Here is a 23,217-nt window from a genome sequence, read left to right on the forward strand (position 1 = left end):
CGGTAGTGACAATTCGATGTTTTGTCGGCGCTTTCATGGAGCGTTGCGTGAGGAGTCCAATGAATACGTAAGGGATGAACCATGACTCGTGACGGAAGAGAGCACTAGCCACACTAATAAATTACTAATAAATTCAAGTTAATAACTCCCAAATATTCTTGAAAGATGTAATGCCAGTCCGATCAAAATTTAGGCGAGCGTCGAGGGAGCCAGTTAGATCGCCATGTCGACGGATTCAGATTCTTTCAATTCTAACGATGATTCTGTCGAGTGTTCGGTCGTCACGGAAGTTTTAAGCAATCAAGGGTGACGACAACCTTGACTGCGGCTGTCTGCAGGCTGCGGAGTCCGGGATTCATGTGAAGCGATCGATGGGAGTAATTCAAATCGGCACGTAGATATTGACAAACACAGCGGACAGGAATTGGGGACCCGATCTGTAGTATAGCAACGCGATAAAATGCCGTTATTAAATCTGGCAGCAAAGAAAAAATGAATTTTGGAATACGCATCAAGTTTGTTATTGAATGGTGAAATATTTTACATTATCTACACACATCACTTTCCAACACAGCATGACAATCACTGTTGCAGTTGCAGTATTTCATCGACCGGGCGCATCGGACTCTCACCAGCCTCCACTGTCCGTTGACCGTTCTTGACCTCGAGACGGGTCACTCGGGTTCGCCGCCGCCCAGCTGTCGCAGCTGGTCGTCGCGCAGCTGCAGCAGCTGCTCCAGCTTACAGCAGCGGGCCTTCAGTACGGCAATTTGCTCCGTCTGCTCAATGACCAGCTGCCGAAGTCGGTTCCTCTCAGCGGTCTGGGCGTGCGTGCCGATTGCCGGTGTCGTCGTTGGAGAGGATTTGGGCGTGAGTCTGCTCCTCCCCCGCCTGGCCAGCTCGGCAGGGGAGCCTGGTGTAGGTCCGCCGCGGGCTACCCCGATCCGCTTCACGGGAATCTGTGAGACGGGGACGGAGGCGGAGGTAGCGGCGGGCGCGGCGGCCGGCCGAGAGTTGTCCGTCCCCGCCGCTAGAGGCGCTGTCGGCGGCAGGCCGGGAGAGTCCGGGTGGTCGGGCGTCGCGCCGTCCGCTGGATTTTCTCTTGGAGAGACGTCTGTTTGAGATAACTCTAGTCGCTCTGACGTCGGAGGAGTCACCGACTGGTTCACGGAGCTGGAGTCGTTGAGTTCTCGGCCGTCAGACTCTTCGAGTTTCGTTTTCAGCAGGTAGAGGAGCTTCTCAATGGCACCGGGCTTGGCCTGGACCAGCCAGTCCGTGTTGACATCACTCGGTCTGATGCCGAACTTTGGCAGGACCTTCCTCCAGAGCAGGTCCCAGTTCTGGCGCTTCTGCTTCACGCTGTTGGCCGGGATGTAGTTGTGAAGCTCGATCAGGCGAGGTACGAAGTACTGTACCACCTCTGCGAACATGCAGCCATCCGAGAAGTCCCTGTGGATGTTCCGCCGAGGACGCGATAGAGGGATGTCGTCCACCCACACATACACTTCCTCAAACTGGGCACGCTCCAACTCGTCTTGCATGGTGGTCCGCTGGTCGTTAATTCAATACAGTATCTTCCTTGATCGTAACAATAACTCTACGCAAAATAGGTGCGGACGGATGCAACCTTTCCATAAATTGGAGACGGCGATTTTAAAAAATTGGCGGCTTGCAGCATGTTATGAACTTGCGTCAAATCGCAGCCAACGCAGCCACCAAGTTGATTTGCACAGTTCAATTTTCTGGAATTCTGTCTCGGGCTTCTCACGGTATAACACCTCTGTCGTAATGCGCCAAAGTCATGCGAGAGCACGATGCGTCTCGATTGAAGACCCACTAGTCCACCGTTTTCCAGCTACTGAAAGACGATGGACATGCTTCCACTAACCACAGAAATTCAGTAATTGAAAGATATTGCATATATATCCCCTCATCATCAGGATTATCCCGTAATGAAGAAGGTTGCCAAATCCCGTGTCACTAGGGTAATTTTTCACCGCGAGGTGCAATGCGTTCCAAGCGGCCATTCCGGGAGGCGTCTAACAATTGATAAATTCATCAACCTCTCCTCAGTTGTCGCCATCGCACATACTTTCCCGCCAACAACAAACGCCAATCTATCAATGCTCACCAGAATATATTCTGCTACAGGAGGGAAGTATCACATGAATGTCGAACAGTCCTACGCTACGGCAAGCACTCGACAAACCAGCCTCCTACCACACTCGCCCGCCTGGCCTCAGCCTCACACATACCTCAATCGCGCACACAATTCACGAATATATCATACAGAAAGCGGCGGCACGGGAGCCCGGCGCCGCGCCCGGCTAAGCGTCACGACACACGGTAAACGGAGTTCGCGCTCCGCCGGCCGGCGCACACAGAGTCTACAGACATCGACAGCAGGTGCGACCCAGAGGATCGCGGCGCCCCGCCCGCGTCACTGAAGCTACGCTACTTATGTGAAATATGCCCAGCGGACGGCGCTTGCCGCCCGTTCCGCTCACCGGAAACTCGTAAGAGTACCCACGGGAGCGGTTTCCACCAACACACACACACGCCCCAGTCGCCGGCGAGTGCGGAGCGCACACCCGCAGGACACACAAGTCGGCTCGTCAGGCGAGCCCCGTCTCACGCCCCTCAAAGCCCAAACGGTGCACGACGGTGCCACTCAGGTAAGCGGTGAGCACTCACGATACACGGCGCGGTGCGTGCACCACAAAGTCGCACCGCGCCGGGGCGGGTCCCCAGCGAGCGCGCCACAGACTGGGTCAGCCAGAGCCTAATATATACACGGTGCCGCCCGTCAGCATTCGCCCGCTCGGGCGATCCGTCACGCTCTCGTCACGCGTCACGTTCTCAGGTCCTTGGTGTGCTTGTCACAGCGGCGGAGCGGCGCACCACTCCGCTATCCAGCACACATCGCCAGCTGCGTCCCAGCGTCTCCCCAGTTCTGTTCACGTCACTAGCGTCCCCGCCTACCAGTCGGTGAGGTGATCGGGTTTCTCACCGCGCTGGTAGCGCTCCCAGAGACGGAGCAGCAGACGCTCCAGGTTCACCGCGTACCGGCTGCAGCTGAACAGGGGCCGCGTGACGCGCGCCTCCCACACCTTGGAGCGAACAGACTTCAGGCTGCGGGAACAAAGACAGGCAGACGGTCAGACAGCAGCCATCGCCGGAGCTAGAGTAGACATGTCGGCCGTACTGACAAAGATGCCATTTGTCATTGCAAAATGACGATATTAATAAAAGGAAACTACAATATACGCATATCAACTCCCACCTTATTGCAAGGAACTCAAATGCTAGGGAAGCCAAATCCGACACAACCTCGCTATTTAGCTGCTACGAAACTACATTCTCTGTAGTTTCAGCAAACTTTTCCACCAAACCAAATATCATCAAACTCTCAAACTCCGTCTCGCTGCTCTGCTCGGCCGCTGGCGGGACTCCGCAGCAGCGGCTTATAACTCACTAGTCGGGATCGGTTCCCAGCTTGATGGCGATCTGCTCGTACTGGCTACGGGTGGTGGCAATCAGTTCCGGACAGCCGAGAGCCGTGAGCTGGGAGGCGGCCACGCGAGACGCCAGAGTCTCACCTGCACGGGAGTATGGAACGACAGTCAGCGACAATCGGGAATACACGCAAAACGCACAGGGGAAACACACATTAGCAGCTGGTCTCCCATTTCCCGCTGACAGAAACTGTTTGACAGCTTAGTTGACTTTAATGCGGACGAAAATTTTAAGATAAAGCTGATCAGCTGCTGCAGCCAGTCAAGATTACGTAAGCATACCAGCGTAACAACAGTTAGATTTCAACCTTTTCGACGCTGATGGGATGCGTCAACTACGACCTAATGTGCTTGCTAGTGTCAACTACAAACACGCGCGACTCTCCCCCTCCCCCATCCCTGCACTAACCGACGAGTGTCACCATGGGCGTTCCCGCCCAGAGCACATCCATGCCAGTGGTGTGCCCGTTGCAGAGCGGCGTGTCCAAACACACGTCAGCCAGCTGGCCGCGGCGTACGTGCTCCTCCTTAACGGCCACGTTACTGAAGACGAGTCGGTTGGCGGGCAGGCCGTGCGCCTGGGCGGTGGCGGAGAGGTTCGCCTCGCCCACCGCCGGGAAACGCAGCAGCCACATCACAGAGTTGGGCACCGCCTTCAGGATCTGCTCAGATGGAGAGACGGGTTAGAGTGAACGGGGACACAAACTATCAGGGCATATTTGACTGTGATAGCTGCCGGCATGACGAAAGAAAGCACCATTTTCATAACGAGCAACTTCAACAAAACCAAGGGCACATCAAAAACACAACCATCTGAGTGCCTAGTAAGCACACGGGCAGCCAAAAACCCTACAAGACCTCTCGCGACTACTCACCGCGATCCACATTTTCAGCGTGCTCGGGTCGATCTTGTAGAGCTGGTTGAAGTTGCAGTACACGATGGCCTTCTCCGGCAGGCCGTACTGCTGGCGCGTGGTGACCAGGATCGACTTGGGCACCTCCTCGCCGGAGGCGGCCTTGGGCTCTGTCTGCGGCGTGGCCAGCCCGTTCTGGATGGTCAGCCCGTTCACCTGGGTCTGCAGCTGCAAAACGCGACACAACAGGGCCGGGTGTCAGCACGGTCATGTCACCTGGGTCTGGAGCTGTAACACGCGGCACAACAGGGCCGGGTGTCAGCACGGTTACGTCCGATGACACGACGATGACGTCTGTGTTTTGAGGGCATACGGATAATCTGGAGCCCTTTCCAAATGGCTACCTCTTTCAACTATATCAACGCATAATTGAGAGGGTCGCATAAGTGGTGAGGAGTTCCAGATGCACTATTCGGGTTGAAAAGTCAAATGGCAGCCTCAGAAAGGCTTTATGCTATTCTCATCCATGGATTCAACCATAACTACATACACCAATCAAACACTGACTCGTCTTCTTTTGATCCACAACCTGTTTCTCCCCTCCCATTCAACATGTCCGACCAGCCCACTCCACCTACCCATCTCACTACACGCCTATCCCCGTCTCTCCCATTCTCACCTGCCCGCTCTGGATCATGGTCTCGATGCCGGTGGTAGAGGGCAGCTGCGCCACCGTCAGCTTCACCTCGGTGGTGGCCGCGTCGCCGTCCTGGCCGCTCGTATTGACGCGCTCCTTGTGCGTCTTGGTCTGCGTGTTCTCCAGCACCGGGGAGAGGTCGGTGGCGTTGATGATGGCCACGTTGTCGGCCACGCTAGATGCCAGCTGTGGGCAGGGTAGCGGCGGTACGGAGGTCAGGGAAGGTCGGGACAGCATGACTTCGCAACGGCGGTGACGACAGGTCCATGCAGCAAACGGTATACGACGTCATATCCTATTCCAATAAAATCGTGCTAGCTATGCAAATAATCTAGGCAGGGCTGGTTGGCGCAACATGGAAGGGGAGAAGCCGTAGAAAGGTATATGGCTCCAATTGCGAAAGAGCGTCTCTATTTGACGGTCATATTTTGGAAGACACCTCCATTCTCAGCACATGAAAACTGCAAACAGCTATCCATCCTCGACCACCTATACGTCCTAACCTCGCAACTACACCATTATCGGCACCACCCGGACATACCACTCCTCTCCCTCTCATCTAACTTGACTCCTATCTACCTTGTTCTGGCCGTCAATCACGACCCGCTCCTTGAGGTGGGGGAACATCTGCATGTGGTCGCCGATGAAGAACGTGTCCGGCATGTAGGCCAGCTTCTCGCTGTACTGGTGCGCCAGCTGGAGCGGCGACGTCACGGCGTCCGTCACGATGTAGTCCATGTAGGAGGCGCCGCTGGTGCCCGGGTAGCCGAGCCACATCACCTGGATTGGAGCCGGCCGCAGCGCGAATATCTCGTTACGCGCGCCCTTCGTGTAGCCGTTCATGTTGAGCAGCACGTGGATTCCGTCGGCGTTGATGCGGTCGGCCGCCTTGCCGTTGCACGGGATCTGAAATGTGACGGAGGGGGGTCAAGGTCGGGTGGAACACTTATAAAGTTTTGAACACCAATTGAAAACTTACCAATAAAGTTTTGCTTTTGAACGCGGCAGCGCGGCTACCGACCATTCTAGGAAAATTAGTTAAGTAAGATATAAAACAATACTATCCTGACTGTTCGCTACTCAGAGCTAGCACACATATACTTGACTGATTCTCGACCACTTTTTAAGTTTCAGCTGAACTCGGTCTAATTATGTAACCAACACGCATGTTGGTGTGCATTACGGTTATTAAGCTTGATGTTCCCTTGGCTACGCATTATGTAATGCAGTGTGCAGGTAGAGTAGCGATTGCAGGCTGGGCTCCAGACTGATAAACTAAGGCTCCAACTCTGAGACGGATCTACAGACTACAACACACGTCCAGCACCCTTTAACGATGCCTAATCTCCCTCCCCTCCCCATCCCGACCGGGCAGGCCGCCGCACCTGGCTGAGGTCCACAAAGTGTTCGGCCTCCCTGGCGATCTTCTGTCGGAAGTTGGTGCCGTCGTCGGGACTGAGGCTGTAGCAGAACACCTCCACCTTGTCGGCGCGGTGGAAGCCGGGGATGCTCTGCATCAGGTGCGACGTCGGATGGTTGCAGAAATCGGACGACACATAGCCGATGCGCAGACGGCCGTCAGGCGCCAGCTGAGGGGACAGAGGAGACCGGCGGTCAGTGGGGCGGGTGGGGAGGGGAGGAGCTGATCGATACAGACACCGGCAGACACCGCAGCAGGGCGAGACTGGCTGGAAATGCGCATCTGGGTGATGTCCACTACATTAACCCGCCTGACGCATCGCAAAGTCTGCCAGACAGTGGACAGAAGATCATCGCATTAATTTAAATTGAAATATAATAATGCTGTGATGAATAGATAGCAACCGTTGCATTTCAAATCACCATCTTTCGCCTGACCCACGTTTAATAAGTGGTCAATTAAAGTGGCCAATTTCAGTGGTCGATCCAAGACAATTTGGAAATCAAGACCAACCAAATACCTGCCCAATAGGGAAGATATGAAACATCAAACAAACTTAAGCACAAAAACTACGACATAGCCAAGCTATAACAAAAAATATTCACCAAATGGTTAAAGAAACCAGCAAAATACCGAAACCTTCGGTTACAAACACGACGACTCGGCTCTCGCAGCTCTCTCACCTCCGTAGGGTACTTGTAGGGCGACTTGTGCAGCACGGCGATCTTCTCCAGGCACAGGTTGGCGTGCCGGTTGGCGATGGCCTTCCTGAACTCATGTGACAGCGGGTAGAGCATGCTGTGGTGCGGGTGGACCGACGGCAGGCGGTTGCGCTCCAGCTGATCGGCCACAATCGAGATGAGTTTCTTCATGCGCGCGTCGTAGTCTGTCCAGTCGCAGACGATCTGCTGGCAGTGCGCCAGGTTGCAGTAGGCGTCCGGGAAGTCTGGCTTCAGCCGCAGGGCCGTCCGGTACGACTGGATGGCCTCCGGGATATTCCCAGAGTCCTGTACGAGCCGAGTAGAGCGGTGTTAGACACGGTCAGATCACACGGTGTGACGAGGAATTAACAGAGCCGTGCCGCTGGCACCCAGACCCCGCTCCTCCCCATCCAGCCCCGTCACCTTTCATTACTTAGTGGCTCATGCCCACCGCACTTACGTCATACTTCACTTACATAACAGGGCAATTAATCAAATGACACCGGACTAGCCTCTTTATCAAATCACGGAAAGGGTAATGACCGCGCCAGCACATTACATTTATTACACCCGGCTGTTGCGGAGCAGAAGAGCGCCAGATCAGTATTCCGACCGCCCCCGTGGCGAACCCCTCAATCCTGTCCGTTTCTCACCTTGTGAATAGAGGCCAGGTTGCTGTGAGCGTCTGCGAACGCCGGGTTGATCTGGATGGCGCGCGTGTAGCACTGCAGCGCCGCCTGGATGTCCTGCATCTCCTTCAGCGTGTTGCCCATGTTGCTGTAGGCGTCTGCGAACGTCGGCTGAATGCGGATGGCCTCCTGTGGGCGGCGGGCACGGTTCGGTCAGTGCAGGGAAGGACTGCCGCTGGCTGCGGCGCTGGTGACGGCGGGGATGAATGATTGCCGGAGAGTGACCCTAGTAGTGTCAGACACAAGGCGTATCAGCTTCTATTGAAAGGTGCATGCACGATCACATTACGGTTTCGGGCAGGACGTCGAACTGGATTTATGGACGCTTAAGCTCCGCCTGCCCGGGATGAATATTGAAAAGGTTTTGGGCATTATGCTAGATGGCCCGTGACCATGGCGAAAACGAGAGATTCGAGGCTCACTGTAAGATGAAATTACGTAAGCACGCGTCCGTACCTTGTAGTGCATCAGTGCCTCGTTGAGTTTGCCCTGCTGCTGGAGTACTGAGGCCAGGTTGGAGTGGGCCGCTGCAAACTCCGGGAACACCTCCAGAGCCTGTCCAAAGGTACCAACAGACGTCAGGACGTAACGATGGAACAGCGGCACGATACTTTCCAGGAAGGGAGACGTACGGCTAAAACGTAACGCGGAGTCGTTCAAAGAAAATCCGGTATGGCACATATGCGGCTAGATGAGAACACGCATCCTGTCTGTCAACCATATCGCCATGTATATGAAACATTTTTCCACACATCCTGAATGCAATCAGTCAAAGGCTGCACAATAGCATTAGTCCATCACATGGTATTCAGCAAAATACGCAGAATACAAGCCCGCAATAGCATAAGGCATGGTTTAGGCTCAATACCTCACTCCTAAAAAACAGCAGTGTCGCACACATGCATGCCCCTCCCCCTAGGTTCCACTCCGGCCAATACCCCCCCCCCCCCTCACTCCTCCATACCTTGCAGTAGAGCCTGATGGCCTCCTCCGTGAATCCCTGTTCGCGTTTAATGTTGGCCAGGTTGTTCAGACTGTCGGCGTGTGTGGGCATCAGGCGGAGAGCCGTGTTGTAGCACTCCTCCGACTCCGTCACCAGGCCCTTCTCCTTCAGGGCGTTGGCCAGGTTGCAGTAGGCGTCCGGGAAGTTGGGCTGCAGCTCGATGGCATGCCGGTACGTGTCGATGGCGTGGTCGATCAGACTGCCGGACAAACAGAGGGCTAGTTGTTGGACGATGGAGGACGGAAAAGTACAGTGAATGTAGTGATTCTAGAGTGTCAGCGTGTTGCTTGCTTAGACAAGCATGCTAAGAGATCTCTCTTGCCGGGCTAGTTTAACTAACGTGGTCAACAATGTTACATTTAATTATCTACCCTTGAATCAAAATGGTAGATGATGCTAAAAATCGTTGTTCAAGCAAAAAACAAACGTCATGCCACAAACAAAACAAAATGTGAGTTAGCCCGTAGTATCATAAGTGGTGTCTACTGTCTACTGTCAGCACTAAATTGAATCGCCCGCCGTCCTACCCCCCCCCCCCCCCCAAAGAGCACGCGCCGTCGCTCTCACCCCTGCTCGTAGTAGACGCAGGCCAGGTTTCCGTGCACCACCGCGTGGTTGGGCGACAGGTTGAGAGCGCGCAGGTAGGCGGCCGCCGCCCGGTCGAAGATGCGCGCCTCCTTCAGCACGTTCCCCAGGTTGATGTAGGCGTCCAGGAAGTTGGGGTCGAGCGCCACCGCCTTCTCGAAGTGGTGGATCGCCAGCCATATCTCGCCCTGCGCGTTGAACACGCAGCCCAGGTTGCTCCAGGCCACGGCGAAGTCGGGCCTGGTCTCAATAGCCTTCAGGTAGCAGCCCTGGTGAAGCGGCGGTCGTCAGAGGGTGTCCGCGCACGGGCGCGGTGGCAGGGGGCGCAGAGCGCGGGCGCGAGGCGCGGGGAGCGGAGCGCGGGCGCGCGCGGCGCAAATCGCAGAGCGTGGTGCGGCGGCGCCGCGGCGGCCGCGGACGGGTGCCGCGCGTGAGGCGCGCCGGCCGCGGCGCCGCCGCCGCGGGGCGCAGCGTGCGCAGCTCAGCGGGCGGAGACGATCCTCTGCGAAAGCAGACAGGTGTGTGGCACTGGCGGCCGGCGCCGGGCAGCCCGTCACCGGCCCGAGGGCGGGGCGGGCCGCCAGCGGTCGCCGGCCCTCGCACACCGCACGCACACGAGTCAGCAGTCACGCACACAGGCGCCCTCTCAGTCACACCGCACGCATACCAGTACATACAGTGCATTGAGTATTCAATACAGTTGTATACTTATCCGTGTATACTAACCGGGTCGCCTCCGTCGCCGGCCCGACCTACCAGCAGGGTAACCGATGACTGGCGAAGGCCGCCGCACCGACTCGAACTCCACACATCTAGTCGTGCAGAGATAGAAGGATGGACCGGTTAGTGGCGTCCGAACTCTCTCCATCGGGGCACGAGCACATAGGCGCGCGGCTCCAAAGGACCGGCGGTACACACCACCCCGGCGCGCGGCCAGTCTAGCGCCCCCTCCCTTCCCCTGCTGGCTATTCGTCCAGCACAGCCCAACAGTTCGTAAACGGCGCTCCCGTGCATCACATCCGGCTACGTTACGTTGCGTTGGTTTACGTTACATCGCGTTACGTTAGCAGAGAATCCACGTCACCGAGACTTGCGTGCAAAGAAGAGCAGAGAAAGTCTTACTACTGAGCGTCGTACATACGTCCAGCTCATTGTTAACGGCCGATGGCCGAGCGACCGGCATCAAGCAACCGGCACTATGCTTTCGTATGTTCTCTCGCGCTCCCTTCTGCCTGGTGAACAGGAAGCACGCACAATGGTGGCGCACAGAGGCGTCGACACAACAGTGGAACACTACGGCCGGCGGTTCGGGCGTCGCCGCCACACCCCACACACCTTGTACACAGGCATACGGGCAAAGATCCCACCGGGGGCGGGGCTGAGGTGGGGGCCGGGGAGGGACTAGGAGAGGTGCTGGGGCGGGGCAGGATCACCCGAGCGACGTCCGTGACCCTGACGGGCTCGTGCCGGCCGGCGGCCGGCCTGGCTCGGTCGCTCCCGGGGCGCGTCCACCGACACAAAACAGCCGCGACTGAACGGCGGCGCAAAACGCGGCGAGCGGCCGTCGGATGTCGGAGAGGACGGAGAAACTGCGCGCGGATACTACCTCGATCTTCTGGGCCTCCGGCAATCGCGCGCGTCAAACCAATCAATCCTCTCAAAATGGACAGCTCGGCGCCAAAAGGCCGAGCTGTCGGCGGCGGCGGGCGAATCTCCGGCTGGCTGGAACCCTGTCAATCGCAGAGCGCAGTAAGTAGGCCGATGTGCCGGCGCGGTGCCCGCCAGCCCGTCCGCTAGCTAATCACTACGTCCACAAATGAACCAAAAACTGTCCGCCCGGCCGGCGGGTTTGAGTAGGCCGCTCAGCAGTGAGACGGCTGTAGTCTGGCGGGCGGCGGAGCACCGCGGCGGCACATGGGCGGCGCAGTGAGCAGCGCGGAGCGCGCGCGGCCGTGCCGGTCGACCCGCCCGGAGAGCGACCTCGTGCCTTGAGCCACGCTGAGGCAAACATACTCTGATCGCAGGGCGGCCGCGGGCGCCGCGCCGGGCAAGGAGCGGGCTCAGCGGGGCCGGGGTGGGATCTTTGCTGAGAGCAAACGACACGAATTGAGTGACATACCTTGGCCTCGTCTAGCCTGCCTAGAGCCTTCAGGAGATTGCCGAGATCACTGCGGACGCAGTAAAGGTCCTGCCGAAGGATAACGCCGTCAAACACGAATACGCCAGCCGCCGCGAGTACAGCGACAAATACGTGCATATTACGATCTATGGTGACATAGCTCTGTTCTTATGCAAGGAACAAGAAACACACAGAAAATGAATTATAAACACTGCATACATGTTCTACCATCACCACACCAACCACCATTTTTACGTTCAGCCGCAGCTTTTACGATCCCACCGTCGCTGCAGAGTACTTACCATTTAGTGAGTCATACTCACCCGACTGCGTCCCACTTACCACTCAGAAGGTCACCCCTTCACTAAGCCCACCGTAACGGCCGAGTCAGGACCAGCCTCCCCGTAACGACCGCCGAGTTCATACCAGCCTCCCCGCAACGACCGCGGAGTCAGGACCAGCCTCCCCATAACGACCGCCGAGTCGGGACCAGCCTTCCCGGAACGACCGCGGAGTACGGGACCAGCCTCCCCTCCGTCCCCAATCTCTCCTGACGCGGCCACGGTCCCACCTCGGTTCCCTCCGTTCCCGAGGACTCCGGCGATCCGTCCGACAGGGCTTCCGTCGCCTGACTGACCGGGTTATACTGCAGCGCCGACACGTAGGCCTGCACGGCGCCCTCCAGGTCGCCGGCAGCCACCAGCGCCGCCGCTAAGTTGATGTAGCCGTCGATGAAGTCTGGCTTCAGCCGCACGGCGTGCCGGTAGTTGTCGAGCGCCTCCTGCAGCTGGCCGCGCTCCTTGTACACGTTGCCTAGGTTGCTGTAGGCCTCGGCCAGGATCGGGTTGTGTTTGATAGCCATGGCGCTGAAGTGCGCGGACCTGCGGCCGGGCGGGACGGGACGCGAAGACGGTCAGAGGCACGGTGGTGGAGTTGTCGAAAGTCCGACTTTAGAAGCAAAGGCGGCACAACTATTAAACAGTAAAAGTAAGACTAGCCAAAATAAAAAGTTTCCTAAGGACTAAAATGACCTGGATTTTCCGAAGTCGGGTTGCGAACGTGACAGCGACTGACCACTGGAAACTATGGAAAGCCCCCGGTACTCACTTCTCCAGCCGCCGGCACTGGAAGTGGATGGACGATAGGAGCAGCAGCACGCCCGTGTTGTGCGGCTCCTGGCGCCACAGCTGCATGCAGTGGCGCTCGGCGTTCTCGTAGTCGCCGGCCTGGTACTCGCGGTGCGCCAGCTCGGCCAGGCCTGAGGGGACATGGTGATGGGATATGACATGGCATGACATGACAGGTCAGGTCAAAGGTCGAGCTTTAACCGTTTACAGGTTTACAGGCATACCTGATGCCTGACATATGGGGATCATTGAAGGCACTAGGATAGCCCGGTGGATCCGTCATAGAGAGCTTGGGTAGCATCAACACTCAACAGTCTTCTCTATTGTGGAGCAAGGAGCGCATAGTTTGTCCAGTGCTTGTCCAGCCGGTTCTTGAAAATATTTGACAATGGCGAGCATTTCATTTCAAGAAATGTGTTGTAAAATCGAGTAAAATGCATGCCATTGAAATTGTTTGTTTGTTTGTTTGTTAGTTTGTTTGTTTGTTTGTTTGTTGGGGGTTAGGGGCGCGCCGACTGCGAGGTCATTTCGCGCCCATAACAGAGATTTTAAATACGTCTTTAAATAGTTACTTATTTACGTTTGCATGCCATTGAAAATCATCGATGGGGCATGGTTCACCAAACACATATTTTGCTATTTGAGGTCACTGATACCAGGTTAGGTCACTGAGGTCAGGTCACTGAGGGTCACAATATGAAAATGTCATGTAATGCATGTTCATGGTCCATTTTTTTTTCCTGATAAATTTAGTACGAACCTTTTGAATGGAAGGATTCACAAGGACAAAGCTCCTACTAGGCGAACCTTGTTACGGTGACCGCCCTCCGATCGCGCAATTCCGGCTCTATGGCAGAATTTGGAGTCCAAAGTTTAACGTGCGCACATAGCCGCGCACGGCCGGTCCCTCGCTGACTTCGCCTGGCTACGGACCGCCACCAACCGAAACCATACCAGTCAGGAGGCCCATAAACGTCAAGCGCCCGTCGCGCTTCGAACCCGGACTGTTTAACCGAGAACGTGTGCTCTCACCACGCGGAGTCCAACGCTCTACCGACTGAGCTACCGGACCGGTATGACAAATGTGATTATGTGGGTCAGGCATCCTTTGGGGCCAGTTTAGATTATGTTCTGGTGAAGGTCAGCTCAAGGTCAGGCCAAAGTAGGTCAAATTTCTAACTAAATATGTTTGCCTAAAATGGGTAGGCATTGATCTGATGCAGCAGCTTGTCACGGGGAGTCTAATGGTAGTCTTTGTTTTGCGCTACATGGCCTAGAATTGCTAAAAATTGAGTTAAAAATTTGAGGCCATCAATTTTGAACAGTTTTTGCTATAACTTTGCCAAAAAAGGAGGCATACTAGACAAATGGGAATAGACTCAGGCCATGTCGATGTTGATGTAGCCATCATAGTTGTAGGTATGAGAGGATGCACAACACAGTGAGCGCAGATATAACACATTGCAGTAGATTCAAAACGATTACGTGACAAAAGATCGTAAGACAAAAGATCGTATGGAAAAAGATCGTAGGAAAATTAACGTAAGATAAAGATCGTATGTTGTAAAAGATCGTACGACAAAAGAACGTAAGCACAAAATCATTCAGAAAATGGTCGTATGAATGAAGATCGTAGGAAAATGATCGAAAATGAAGATAGTATGTCGCAAAAGATCGTACGACTAAAGACCGTAAGCAAAGGATCGTAATGCAAAATATAGTGTGAAAGAAGATCGTAAGAAAATGATCATAAGATAAAGACAGTACGTCGCAAAATATCGTGCGACCAAAGATCGTAAGCTAAAGATCGTAAGAAAAGGCTCGTCGGTAAATGATCGTAAGATAAATATCGTATGTTGTAAAATACCGTACGACAAAACATCGTAACCAGGGGTGCGGGGCTGGAGCCGGAGATGGAGCCGGAGCCGCCGGAGCCCGCATATTTTGCCCGGAGCCGTGAAACAATATAGCCCGGAGCCGGAGCGGTCAAAAAAGGCGGCGACTCCGGCTCCTTTTTTTAAGGAAAAAAATTAATGACATAGTTCGGTTTGTCAGTACAAGGCAGCAAAACATATGGTACTCAAAATAGCCTTGTTGTGTAAATACAGAAGCAACGTGAACGTGAACCCTTCGTCTTTTTTCTTCCACCCGTAATGAATTGTATAGAGGATGTACTGAGTACTGGAGCCGGAGCCGGAGCCGCCGGAGCCCGACCATTTCACTCGGAGCCGGAGCCTATTTTTTTTCTCCGGAGCCGGAGCCGTCTGAAATTTTTACGGCTCCGCATCCCTGATCGTAACGCAAAGTTCGTAAAGTAAATAATCCTATAGAATAACACTGTAGGTAAATGATTGTAGGATAAAGAGCGTTAGTCGCAAAATATCTTACGAAAAAACGATACGTGCGTGTGCTGCTGTGGCCTTTGGGGTGCCCCTGTTGGGGTGCTCAAGTCTTATTGCTCAAGGAAGCATTGGAGATGGGTTCTTCAGCACCCCTAATTAAATAAAAATGCACACCCATGCTTAGGTCACCTTATATAGAAAAAAATCTGAGATATACGAATTAGGAATATTATGACATCATGTTATCCACCAACTTTGAAACTTGCCATGCCCACAATTATATCAAGAAATTCATAATTATGAGTGTGACTACCATGGGCTTTGATGCTAGAGCATGGGTGTATATATAAAAAAACATTGGGGGTAACAGGCATAGGTGTGCCCCTCACGGCTGGGTGTGCCCTCTATACCAAAGAGGGCCCTCACATTTCACATGTTACCAATAATATCATGCTACTTTTAGTGGGTTACTCATAATACGGCTTTTCAAGGCAGCATTCATTTTCATTCAAATACTTGAAAACGGCTGCACATACATTCATTTGGCACATATACAAAGTGTTGCTTTTAGGTGCCATTGAGCCATCTGTGCTCTGACACATCAATGTATGGTTGAGTTTACGACGGCCACATACGACGCGAACACATAAATTGATAAGCTTTTTATGCACGTTGGGTTGCACCATGTGTCAGTATGGACGAACGATCCATACTATTTGTATGGACGAACGATCGTATTCGCAAAAGATCGTCAAGGTAAATGACCGTACCCAAATGATCATATGAGATAAAGGTCGTACAGTCAGAGCATTCACATTGACTGTACGATCTTTATCCCATGCCCACGATCTATTGGCATGATTATTTTCACTGCCGATCATTTGCGCTTACGATCTTTTGTCCATACGATCATTATGCCGTACCGTTAAACGGGGTGTTAACAGACAGTTGCGTGAAAAATTTAAGTCATATTAAGTTTCTAATTTGATAAGGTTAAATATAAACTTGAGTGTGGCAGTTGGCACTGTTTTGTTCTTGACTGTAGGACAAAATGGCATGGTTTTCATGCAATGATTTGGCTCAAAAATTGTTTTGAAAATCATGCGACATTTTCACAAAATGAAACATCTCCAAAACTCTGTGTGTACCACAGAAACTAGTAGGGGTACAGGGAAAATGAATGCATAGGTGTATTGTCACATGTATTGCACATGTTTCCTGAAAAAACTTAAACAAATCCACCCATTCATTCATCATACTCTTCCTCTTTTCCAGATAGATGCATATTGCATATTTTGAGTTGGAAGTGGGGTGCTAATGGACAGGGAAGAAAAAAAAATAGCATCTTAATATAATTTCATAGTTTTCTTTCGGTAGGCATGGAAAACACATGGAAAAGATCCACATAAAATGCTGGCAGTTCATGCTTTTATCTCTAACACATCTCAAGTTATATAACAGAACACCTCAAAACTCCCAAACACTCTACAATGATGTTTTACAATGATGGGTCAATGAAGACTGATGTAGGTATCTAAATGTGATCTCAACCTGTCATCATAAAAAGGCCAAAACAAAGACGTAACATAGTGACAAGTGACTAGCTTCAAAGCCGGTTTTTGTTGATGACAAAATGGTACTTTTTGATTCTGTTTACCTTATAATTACCATATATTCCAGAAGCGTAAACTGCATTACATGTAATTGGCTAAAATGGCCATTAGTGGTGAATGAACCTAACTTGTTTTGTGACAGAATATGCAAAACATTTCAATAAGTAAAATGTGTGCCCTTTCACACCCCAATTGTGGGCATTTCATGACCATTTCTTGAAATAATATAGGTGTGTCTTAACACCACACATTGAGGTACTGAGGGACAGTGAAGGAAAATGATAAATAATTATATGCAAGTACATTTTTTAGAATTTAAATGTAGCAGGCATGCAAAGCACCAAATTCAACATAAAATGCTGATAATTTGAAGCTTTTATCTTCAACCCTTCTTCAGTTATAAAACGAACCACCTCAAAACTATCCCTTTACACCGTTTTACTGTATGATCTTTATTTCCATAGCACTTTTTTATATACCTAGAATCATTTTCCTTGGCGATCTTGGATTTAGCAAATACAATCTTTTGTCCATACTAGCATTGTGCCATACAATATTTATCCATTATGATTACGATCTTTTGCATACAATCAACTTCCCACGATCTTCTGCTTTACGAACTTTTGTCCGGTTACCCATTGCAGTAGCCAAAAACAATGAATACCGGACAACTATTCTTTAAACTCAAAAAATAAAAATGCCATCCGTGAAACCAATATCCTGACACACCAAAAAACGGACATCCCAGCACACCAACACGGCCCACAGGTACTCACCGGCACTGTCATATATGGTCATCTTTGCCATGTCTGTCATTTTTGAGACAGGACCTATTATCACCGTTTGTTGGCCTAGTTAAATTGACAGAAAGGTCTTCACGGAAACTTTGTAGACGATAGCGCCACGTGGCGCTGCAAGATGCCAGCCTTCTAACAACCTCTACTGGAGAACTGGCCAGGCAGAAATTATCCAAAACGCACGAGGATTCGAATATGTATGCACCAGTCACTTGATATTGAGGCCAGCTAAAATGACAGATGATCGCTGGCGGGTCGATACAAATCACCCGAAGCGACCACCCACGGACGGAGACAAAGATGGCGTTTCTTCACGGCAATGGCGTCTCATGCGTTACTGTATGACGTCATCAAAAGGAATTCGTGTCATTCTGGCCAATCAAAGAATCCTAAACTTCTGTCGTCATAAATTTTGACGTCATAGACAAACATCAAGCTGGCTCAATGGGAGCATGGCGAATCATTAGTGGATGGAAAGTAAAAAGGATGATAATTGCTTGAGGAGATCTCAAAATAAATCATATTATTTACTATAACTTATATAAGAATATTGAACTGCAATACAGAAATCTTTGCACCCGTTATCTTCGAAACAATCGGCAATCGAAAACACTGAGAAATCCATCACTAATATTTGGATGATTGTACTAAAATATTCGCTTTGTGATAAATGTAAAGGCGCGAAGGCAAACTTAGTTTAAAGGGACCCTCCCACCTTCAAAAAAGTTTATGCATTGGCATGAAAGTGATGTCGCTCAGTTCAGAAAGAGTGAAAACGAATATCTACCAAATTTCACCGAAAAATATTCACCGGTTTTCAAGATATTATACTTTTACTTTTGTTTACTTTTTTGGGATCTCCGCTGTTTCTAGCGACTTTATTTTAGAAGTGCGGCGTTTGCGGCAGATGTTGCGCGCAAATAGCATATACCACCGCGTGCTACAAAACGTTTTAGTCAAACATTTAAAAATCGTTAGATATCCGCGCTGACGTCACACATTCAGAGGGGTATTCCTAAGCATTAGCCCCTCTGAATCAAAATGCTGCAATTTTGAAATTCAATATTTCCGATTTAAGGCATTTCTCGATGTTGTGAGTGCCGAAACCGGTAATTGTGAGCCAGGGACCCCATTTTGGCCAGTGGCGTATCCAGAATCTTGAAAAGGGGGAGGCCAAACCTGCTCAAGGGGGCCCCACCCTTACCTTAGGGGCCCCAGTGGTAGCATACTTAACCCACGCACAGGTGCGGTTCTTTGCCCACTGAAGAAACGAAGCGAGCGAGGCGCTCAGAGTCACCGGTGTTGGTCCCTCAGACGTGTCTGTGAAAGGCCGTCAGATGCGCTGGTGTGGGGTCCACACAGGCGCCGTTGTGGGGGCCTTAGGGCTTAGAGACGTTGGTAGGGGCTGTCATAGGCATGTATGGGACCCTGAAAATTACTAGTGGCCCTTCATAGGCCGGCAAGGGAACCTCAGAGATGCCGGTAAGAGGCCCTCAGAGTCGCTGGTAAGTGGCCGTTAGATGCGCTGGTATAGGGCCCTCGGAGGCGCCGGTGAGCGGGCCTTCAGAGCCGCCGATGTAGGCCGTTAAGAGGCACTGGTGTGGGACCCTTAGAGGTGGCGGTGGCCGGTGAGGGCCCTCCCAGTCGCCATTGTAAGGGCCCTCAGAAATACTGGTGTGGGCCGTGGGGGAATAACAAGCAGGTGTGGGGCCCTTACAGCTGATCCCTCATTGGTCGGCAAGGGCCCTCAGAGGCCGGCAAGGTCCTTCAGAACCTGGGGTGGGGCCCTTCTGGAGATAAGTGCGGCTACATAAGAGCCCATGACGTGTTCTCAAAAGCCCCGTGGTGTCCTTTCACTCCTTTCCAGTTGAAGCGTGGCCAGCGCGGACCCTCTGATGTCAATTGGCACCGTAGGGCCCCTCGGGCCCGAGGGGACCCTAAACCACATAACGGACACGTGTCCCTCGCCCCCTGGCTATGCCATTGAATCCAAGTGATCAGGGGCCGTTAAGGCAATCAGGGGCCTCTCAGGTGACTGCAGAGGCTTTTCAATTGATCAGGGGCCCACCAGGTTACCGTGACCAGGAGACCCTCTGATAATCAAAGGCCGGTTATACCAGGGACTCCACGGGCAACTAAGGGCCTTCATGTGACTGCAGAATCCCTTCAGATAACCAGGTACTCTCCGGGTAAACATGGGCCCTTCAGGTGACCAGGACTTCTTCAGATGACTGGCCAGGGGCCATCCAGGGGATCAGGGGCCCCTTGGGTAACTAGGGGCCACTCAGATAACCAGAGGTCCCTCAGGTAACCGGAGGCCCCTCGGGTAACCAGGGGCCCCTCAGGTAACCAGGGGCCATCGTAACCAGGGGTCCTTTACCAGGAGTCCTTCAGATAACCAGGGGTCCCTCAGGTAACCAGGGGCCCCTCAGGTAAACAGGGGTCCCGTGACCAGGGGCCCTCAGGTAACCAGGGCCCTTCAGATAACCAGGGACCCCTCAGGTGACCAGGGGTCCCTTGGGTAGCCAGGGGTCCCTTAGACAACCAGGAACCTCTCGGACAACCAGGGGCCCCTCAGATAATCAGGGGCCCCTCAGGTAACTAGGGGCTCGTCAGATAACCAGGGCTCCTCAGGTAACCAGGGGGCCCCTCAGGTACCCAGGGGCTCTCAGGTAGTTAGGGGCCCTCTGTGTTTGTGACTGTGATAGATATCGCTCTTTGATATTTTTTTTTCGAGTAAAAGACATTCTGTAGTACTGGAATTAAGGCAGGGAGACCCATAACGCCTTCGTCACACTGGTTCCCCTGAGTTATCCTTGGACCTCAGGGGCTCCCGTGGCCCCCTTGGGTACGTCACTGCACTCAAGTGACCCAAAGGGCCCACTTGCATGTCTGATCCCAAAGGGGGAGGCCATGGCCTCTTGGCCTCCCCCCTGGATACGCCACTGATTTTGGCTATCTCAACTCAAATCTAATGTTAAGGTGGGAGGGTCCCTTTAAACACAGATTACCGTTTAAACAAATATATCTCACCCTGTATCTCTTTTTCATTGTAACAAAAAAATGTATTAAAAAAACACAATGTTTTGTGAGAACAAAAGAAATAACTGTAGGTATAGCTGCAAACGTGTTTGCAGCAGATAACAAAACAGGGGCGCGGGAACTACTTTCTGACTGGGGGGGGGGGGGGGGGCACACCATAATAGAGATCAGCCTAGGGTAGGGTACCCCCAAATCTAGTTTTCTCACCGGTTTTAGGCCACTTATTTTTCACCCCTCGGCTTTTTCAACAAAAAAAGAAAACATTTGCAAAAAAAGTGTGGTATTCCGTCTCAAAGCTGTGGGGGCACCGCCCCCACGGCCCTAGAGTTGGGGGGGGGGGGGCAAGCTGCCCCCACTGCCCCCCCCCCCCCGGCTCCCGCGCCTATGTAACAAAATGCAAAAAGTTGCAACAAGCCCCAGTCTCCCCTATATGCTGGCTACATAGGCTGCCGCTGGCGCCGGTTGTCAGTCCAGCCAAAGGTCTCACTCCCGTGCCACAAGCCCAGCCAGCAATTTAGTTTGGCTCACCGCTCAACTTCGTTTCGCCCCGGCAACTCCAACATGCCAGATTTGGGCCGGTGTTGAAGCTGTCGAAAGTGGAACAGGGGGTTTGGGTCAATATGACTCTATTCCGGACCCGGTCGATATGACTCTTTGCCGTAGCGCTCCGGAGTTGGTATGGTTTCGGACCGCCAAGTCCGGCTCAAGTCCAGCGCCCTGCCACGATGTGCTACGGCCAGGTCCTGCGCGGCTGCCTCGTAGCTTCTCTGGCTTACTGATGTGGCTGAAGTACATTTGGGGTACGGCACGGCTGATACAGGATAAGTCCGGCTTTGGTGTGGGCGAGCTCTGGGATCGTGTGTCAGCTCCAGTAGAGCTCCAGGCCTTGCCCGTACTTCGGCCGGAGCAAGCTCCGGAGCTAGCATAGTAAGGTCCAGACCAATTTGCATTTTGAAATTCCTGACAGATTTTATAGGTTTTATTAACAGATTTTATAGGAACGAGATCAATGGTCGGTACCGCGGTAAGTCCTGAGAGGCCGTAGCCTGATCTTGAACAGCACTGTAAAAAATAGCACCCATGTCAAAACCAGCTCCCTGTACCGGCTTATTCTAAGCAGGCCAAATGGTTGCTAAAGTTAAACACCCGTGTCGAAAAGTAGCTCCCTCCACCGGCTTATTTCAAGGCCTGGCTACACTATGCGTTTTCTGCGTGCCAAGGGTGTAATCTTAACTATATCTCTTTGTGGGGGCAGACGCAACCACAATCCTGAAATATGCCCCCACAATGATGAAAATGTACCCAAAAGTCTTTTTTTACTAGCGCCCTTTCGAGAGCACGTCACCCTCCGCATGCTCTAACGGCGTCCTCCTGACCGCCTCGCGTTTCTGCCGATAATACCTACCTATAACGTTTTTAGTCACTCAGCGCCCTTCTGGGAGAATGGCGCCCCGTTTGAGAGCATTGCGCCCTTCCCATGGTCTAACGGCGCTCTTCTGACCATCTCGCGCCCTTATGTCTGTGTTCACTTTGCATCTCTTGACTGTTCGGCGCCCTTCTGGCCCCTCAGCGCCCCTAGAACATGAAACGTTTTTAATCGCTTGACGCCCTTCTGGAAGAATAGCGCCCCTTGTCATGGTCTGACGGCGCCCTCGTAACCTTTTGGCGCCCCTATGTCCCCCACCAAATAAGCACTACCTACTGACTGTTCGGCCGTCGGCGCCCTTCGGCCTTCTGGCCTCTCAGCGCCCCTGAACCATATAGCGTTTTCAACCGTGACCCGAGGTCAACACCCTAAATTGACCTCACCCAAACAAAAAGTACCTAAATTCGACGCGCCTGAGCGAGGCGAACACGATGCTGCCAAAATCGTGGCTCTGCGGCCGTTTTTTGCGAAGTTATTCACCAAAAACGGAACCGTACCTTGGGGCACTTGACCTGACCTCAGAGCCTTAACCCACGAGCCGCTGGGGGGGGGGGGGGGGGGCATAAAGTTGCCCCCCCCCTTTACGTTTTGTGAAATATCTCCGAAACCTGATGAGCTACGAACGTGAAACTTGGCATAGCTTCAAATGAATACCTAGGCAATGTTTGAGGAAAGTTTGGTGGTTGTAGCACCTAAGATGACGTCACAGTGACGTCATAAAGTTTTGTCGTTTTCCGACATGGACCGCTTCTGATGACGCTGAGCATGAAACTCGACTGTAAATGAACTAGACAGCACCTGCTGTCATCCTAAAACATCTTACTACACTTCCATCTAGTTTCTGAACAATAATCGGCCCTTTATATTAGGTGATAGGTCCCATATATGTGATGTATCGTGAGGAATATGAGAGTCGCAAATCTATAATTTCACTTATGACGTCACTGTGACGTCATTTCAAATGGGATCGACACCAAATTTGGACACAACCTCGGCTAGGTATTCAGGAAGATGTGTGCAAAGTTTCGCTTCTCTATCTCTTCGCGTTGCGACGATATCGTCGCAGAAGTAAGGGGGGGCAACTTTATGCCCCCCCCCCCCAGCGGCCGGCGGGTGGCGCGGAGGCCCAGCGGCCGCCGGGTTAACCTAGGTCACCGGTTGATCTAGGACGTTAAAATTGGGTATCAATCTCTGCGTCTCATAACGGCGCATACGCTCGTTTTTTCCGTGACGCGCCAGCTCCACCAGGGGCGAAACGGCGAGGGGGGTCGTACCCGCCCCCCCCCC

General features: G+C 52.7%; 2 protein-coding genes across 4 annotated transcripts; both read right to left on the reverse strand.

The window, feature by feature from the left end:
* Nucleotides 1-497: 497 nt before the first annotated feature.
* On the reverse strand, nt 498-1,712 carry LOC122374257 (sperm flagellar protein 1-like). Its single transcript, XM_043352891.1, has one exon. The coding sequence runs from the start codon at nt 1,539-1,541 to the stop codon at nt 675-677; it is 867 nt and encodes a 288-aa protein (XP_043208826.1). The 5' UTR covers nt 1,542-1,712; the 3' UTR covers nt 498-674.
* A 406-nt stretch (nt 1,713-2,118) lies between these two features.
* On the reverse strand, nt 2,119-17,831 carry LOC122374255 (UDP-N-acetylglucosamine--peptide N-acetylglucosaminyltransferase 110 kDa subunit-like). 3 transcript variants are annotated; one of them, XM_043352885.1, is made up of 16 exons: nt 17,442-17,831; nt 12,691-12,841; nt 12,221-12,464; nt 11,584-11,652; nt 9,447-9,733; nt 8,841-9,078; nt 8,333-8,431; nt 7,841-8,005; nt 7,170-7,493; nt 6,452-6,655; nt 5,646-5,972; nt 5,049-5,252; nt 4,391-4,597; nt 3,925-4,177; nt 3,476-3,599; nt 2,119-3,132 (listed from the first exon to the last, which is right to left on the reverse strand). In XM_043352885.1, the coding sequence occupies exons 1-16, from the start codon at nt 17,479-17,481 to the stop codon at nt 2,979-2,981; spliced, it is 3,090 nt and encodes a 1,029-aa protein (XP_043208820.1). In that variant the 5' UTR covers nt 17,482-17,831; the 3' UTR covers nt 2,119-2,978. The 3 variants fall into 3 exon arrangements, with proteins under 3 accessions (XP_043208820.1, XP_043208822.1, XP_043208821.1); XM_043352887.1 differs by lacking the exons at nt 11,584-11,652; nt 12,221-12,464; nt 12,691-12,841; nt 17,442-17,831 and adding exons at nt 10,221-10,276; nt 10,587-10,992; XM_043352886.1 differs by lacking the exons at nt 11,584-11,652; nt 12,221-12,464; nt 12,691-12,841; nt 17,442-17,831 and adding exons at nt 10,191-10,276; nt 10,587-10,849.
* Between the last annotated feature and the right edge of the window lie 5,386 nt (nt 17,832-23,217).

This window comes from Amphibalanus amphitrite, unplaced genomic scaffold (genome assembly GCF_019059575.1).
Source record: "Amphibalanus amphitrite isolate SeventyFive unplaced genomic scaffold, NRLGWU_Aamphi_draft 001627F_arrow, whole genome shotgun sequence".
NCBI classification, from domain to species: Eukaryota; Metazoa; Arthropoda; class Thecostraca; order Balanomorpha; family Balanidae; genus Amphibalanus; species Amphibalanus amphitrite.

Excerpts from the sequence above, each read along its gene's own strand:
- LOC122374257 (XM_043352891.1), bottom strand. The coding sequence starts at position 1,541 with ATGCAAGACGAGTTGGAGCGTGCCCAGTTTGAGGAAGTGTATGTGTGG.
- LOC122374255 (XM_043352885.1), bottom strand. The coding sequence starts at position 17,481 with ATGACAGACATGGCAAAGATGACCATATATGACAGTGCCG. Across the intron at positions 12,465-12,690 it reads CAGTGCCGGCGGCTGGAGAA|GTCCGCGCACTTCAGCGCCA; the intron begins GTGAGTACCGGG and ends GCCCGGCCGCAG. Across the intron at positions 6,656-7,169 it reads CCTACAAGTACCCTACGGAG|CTGGCGCCTGACGGCCGTCT; the intron begins GTGAGAGAGCTG and ends CTGTCCCCTCAG.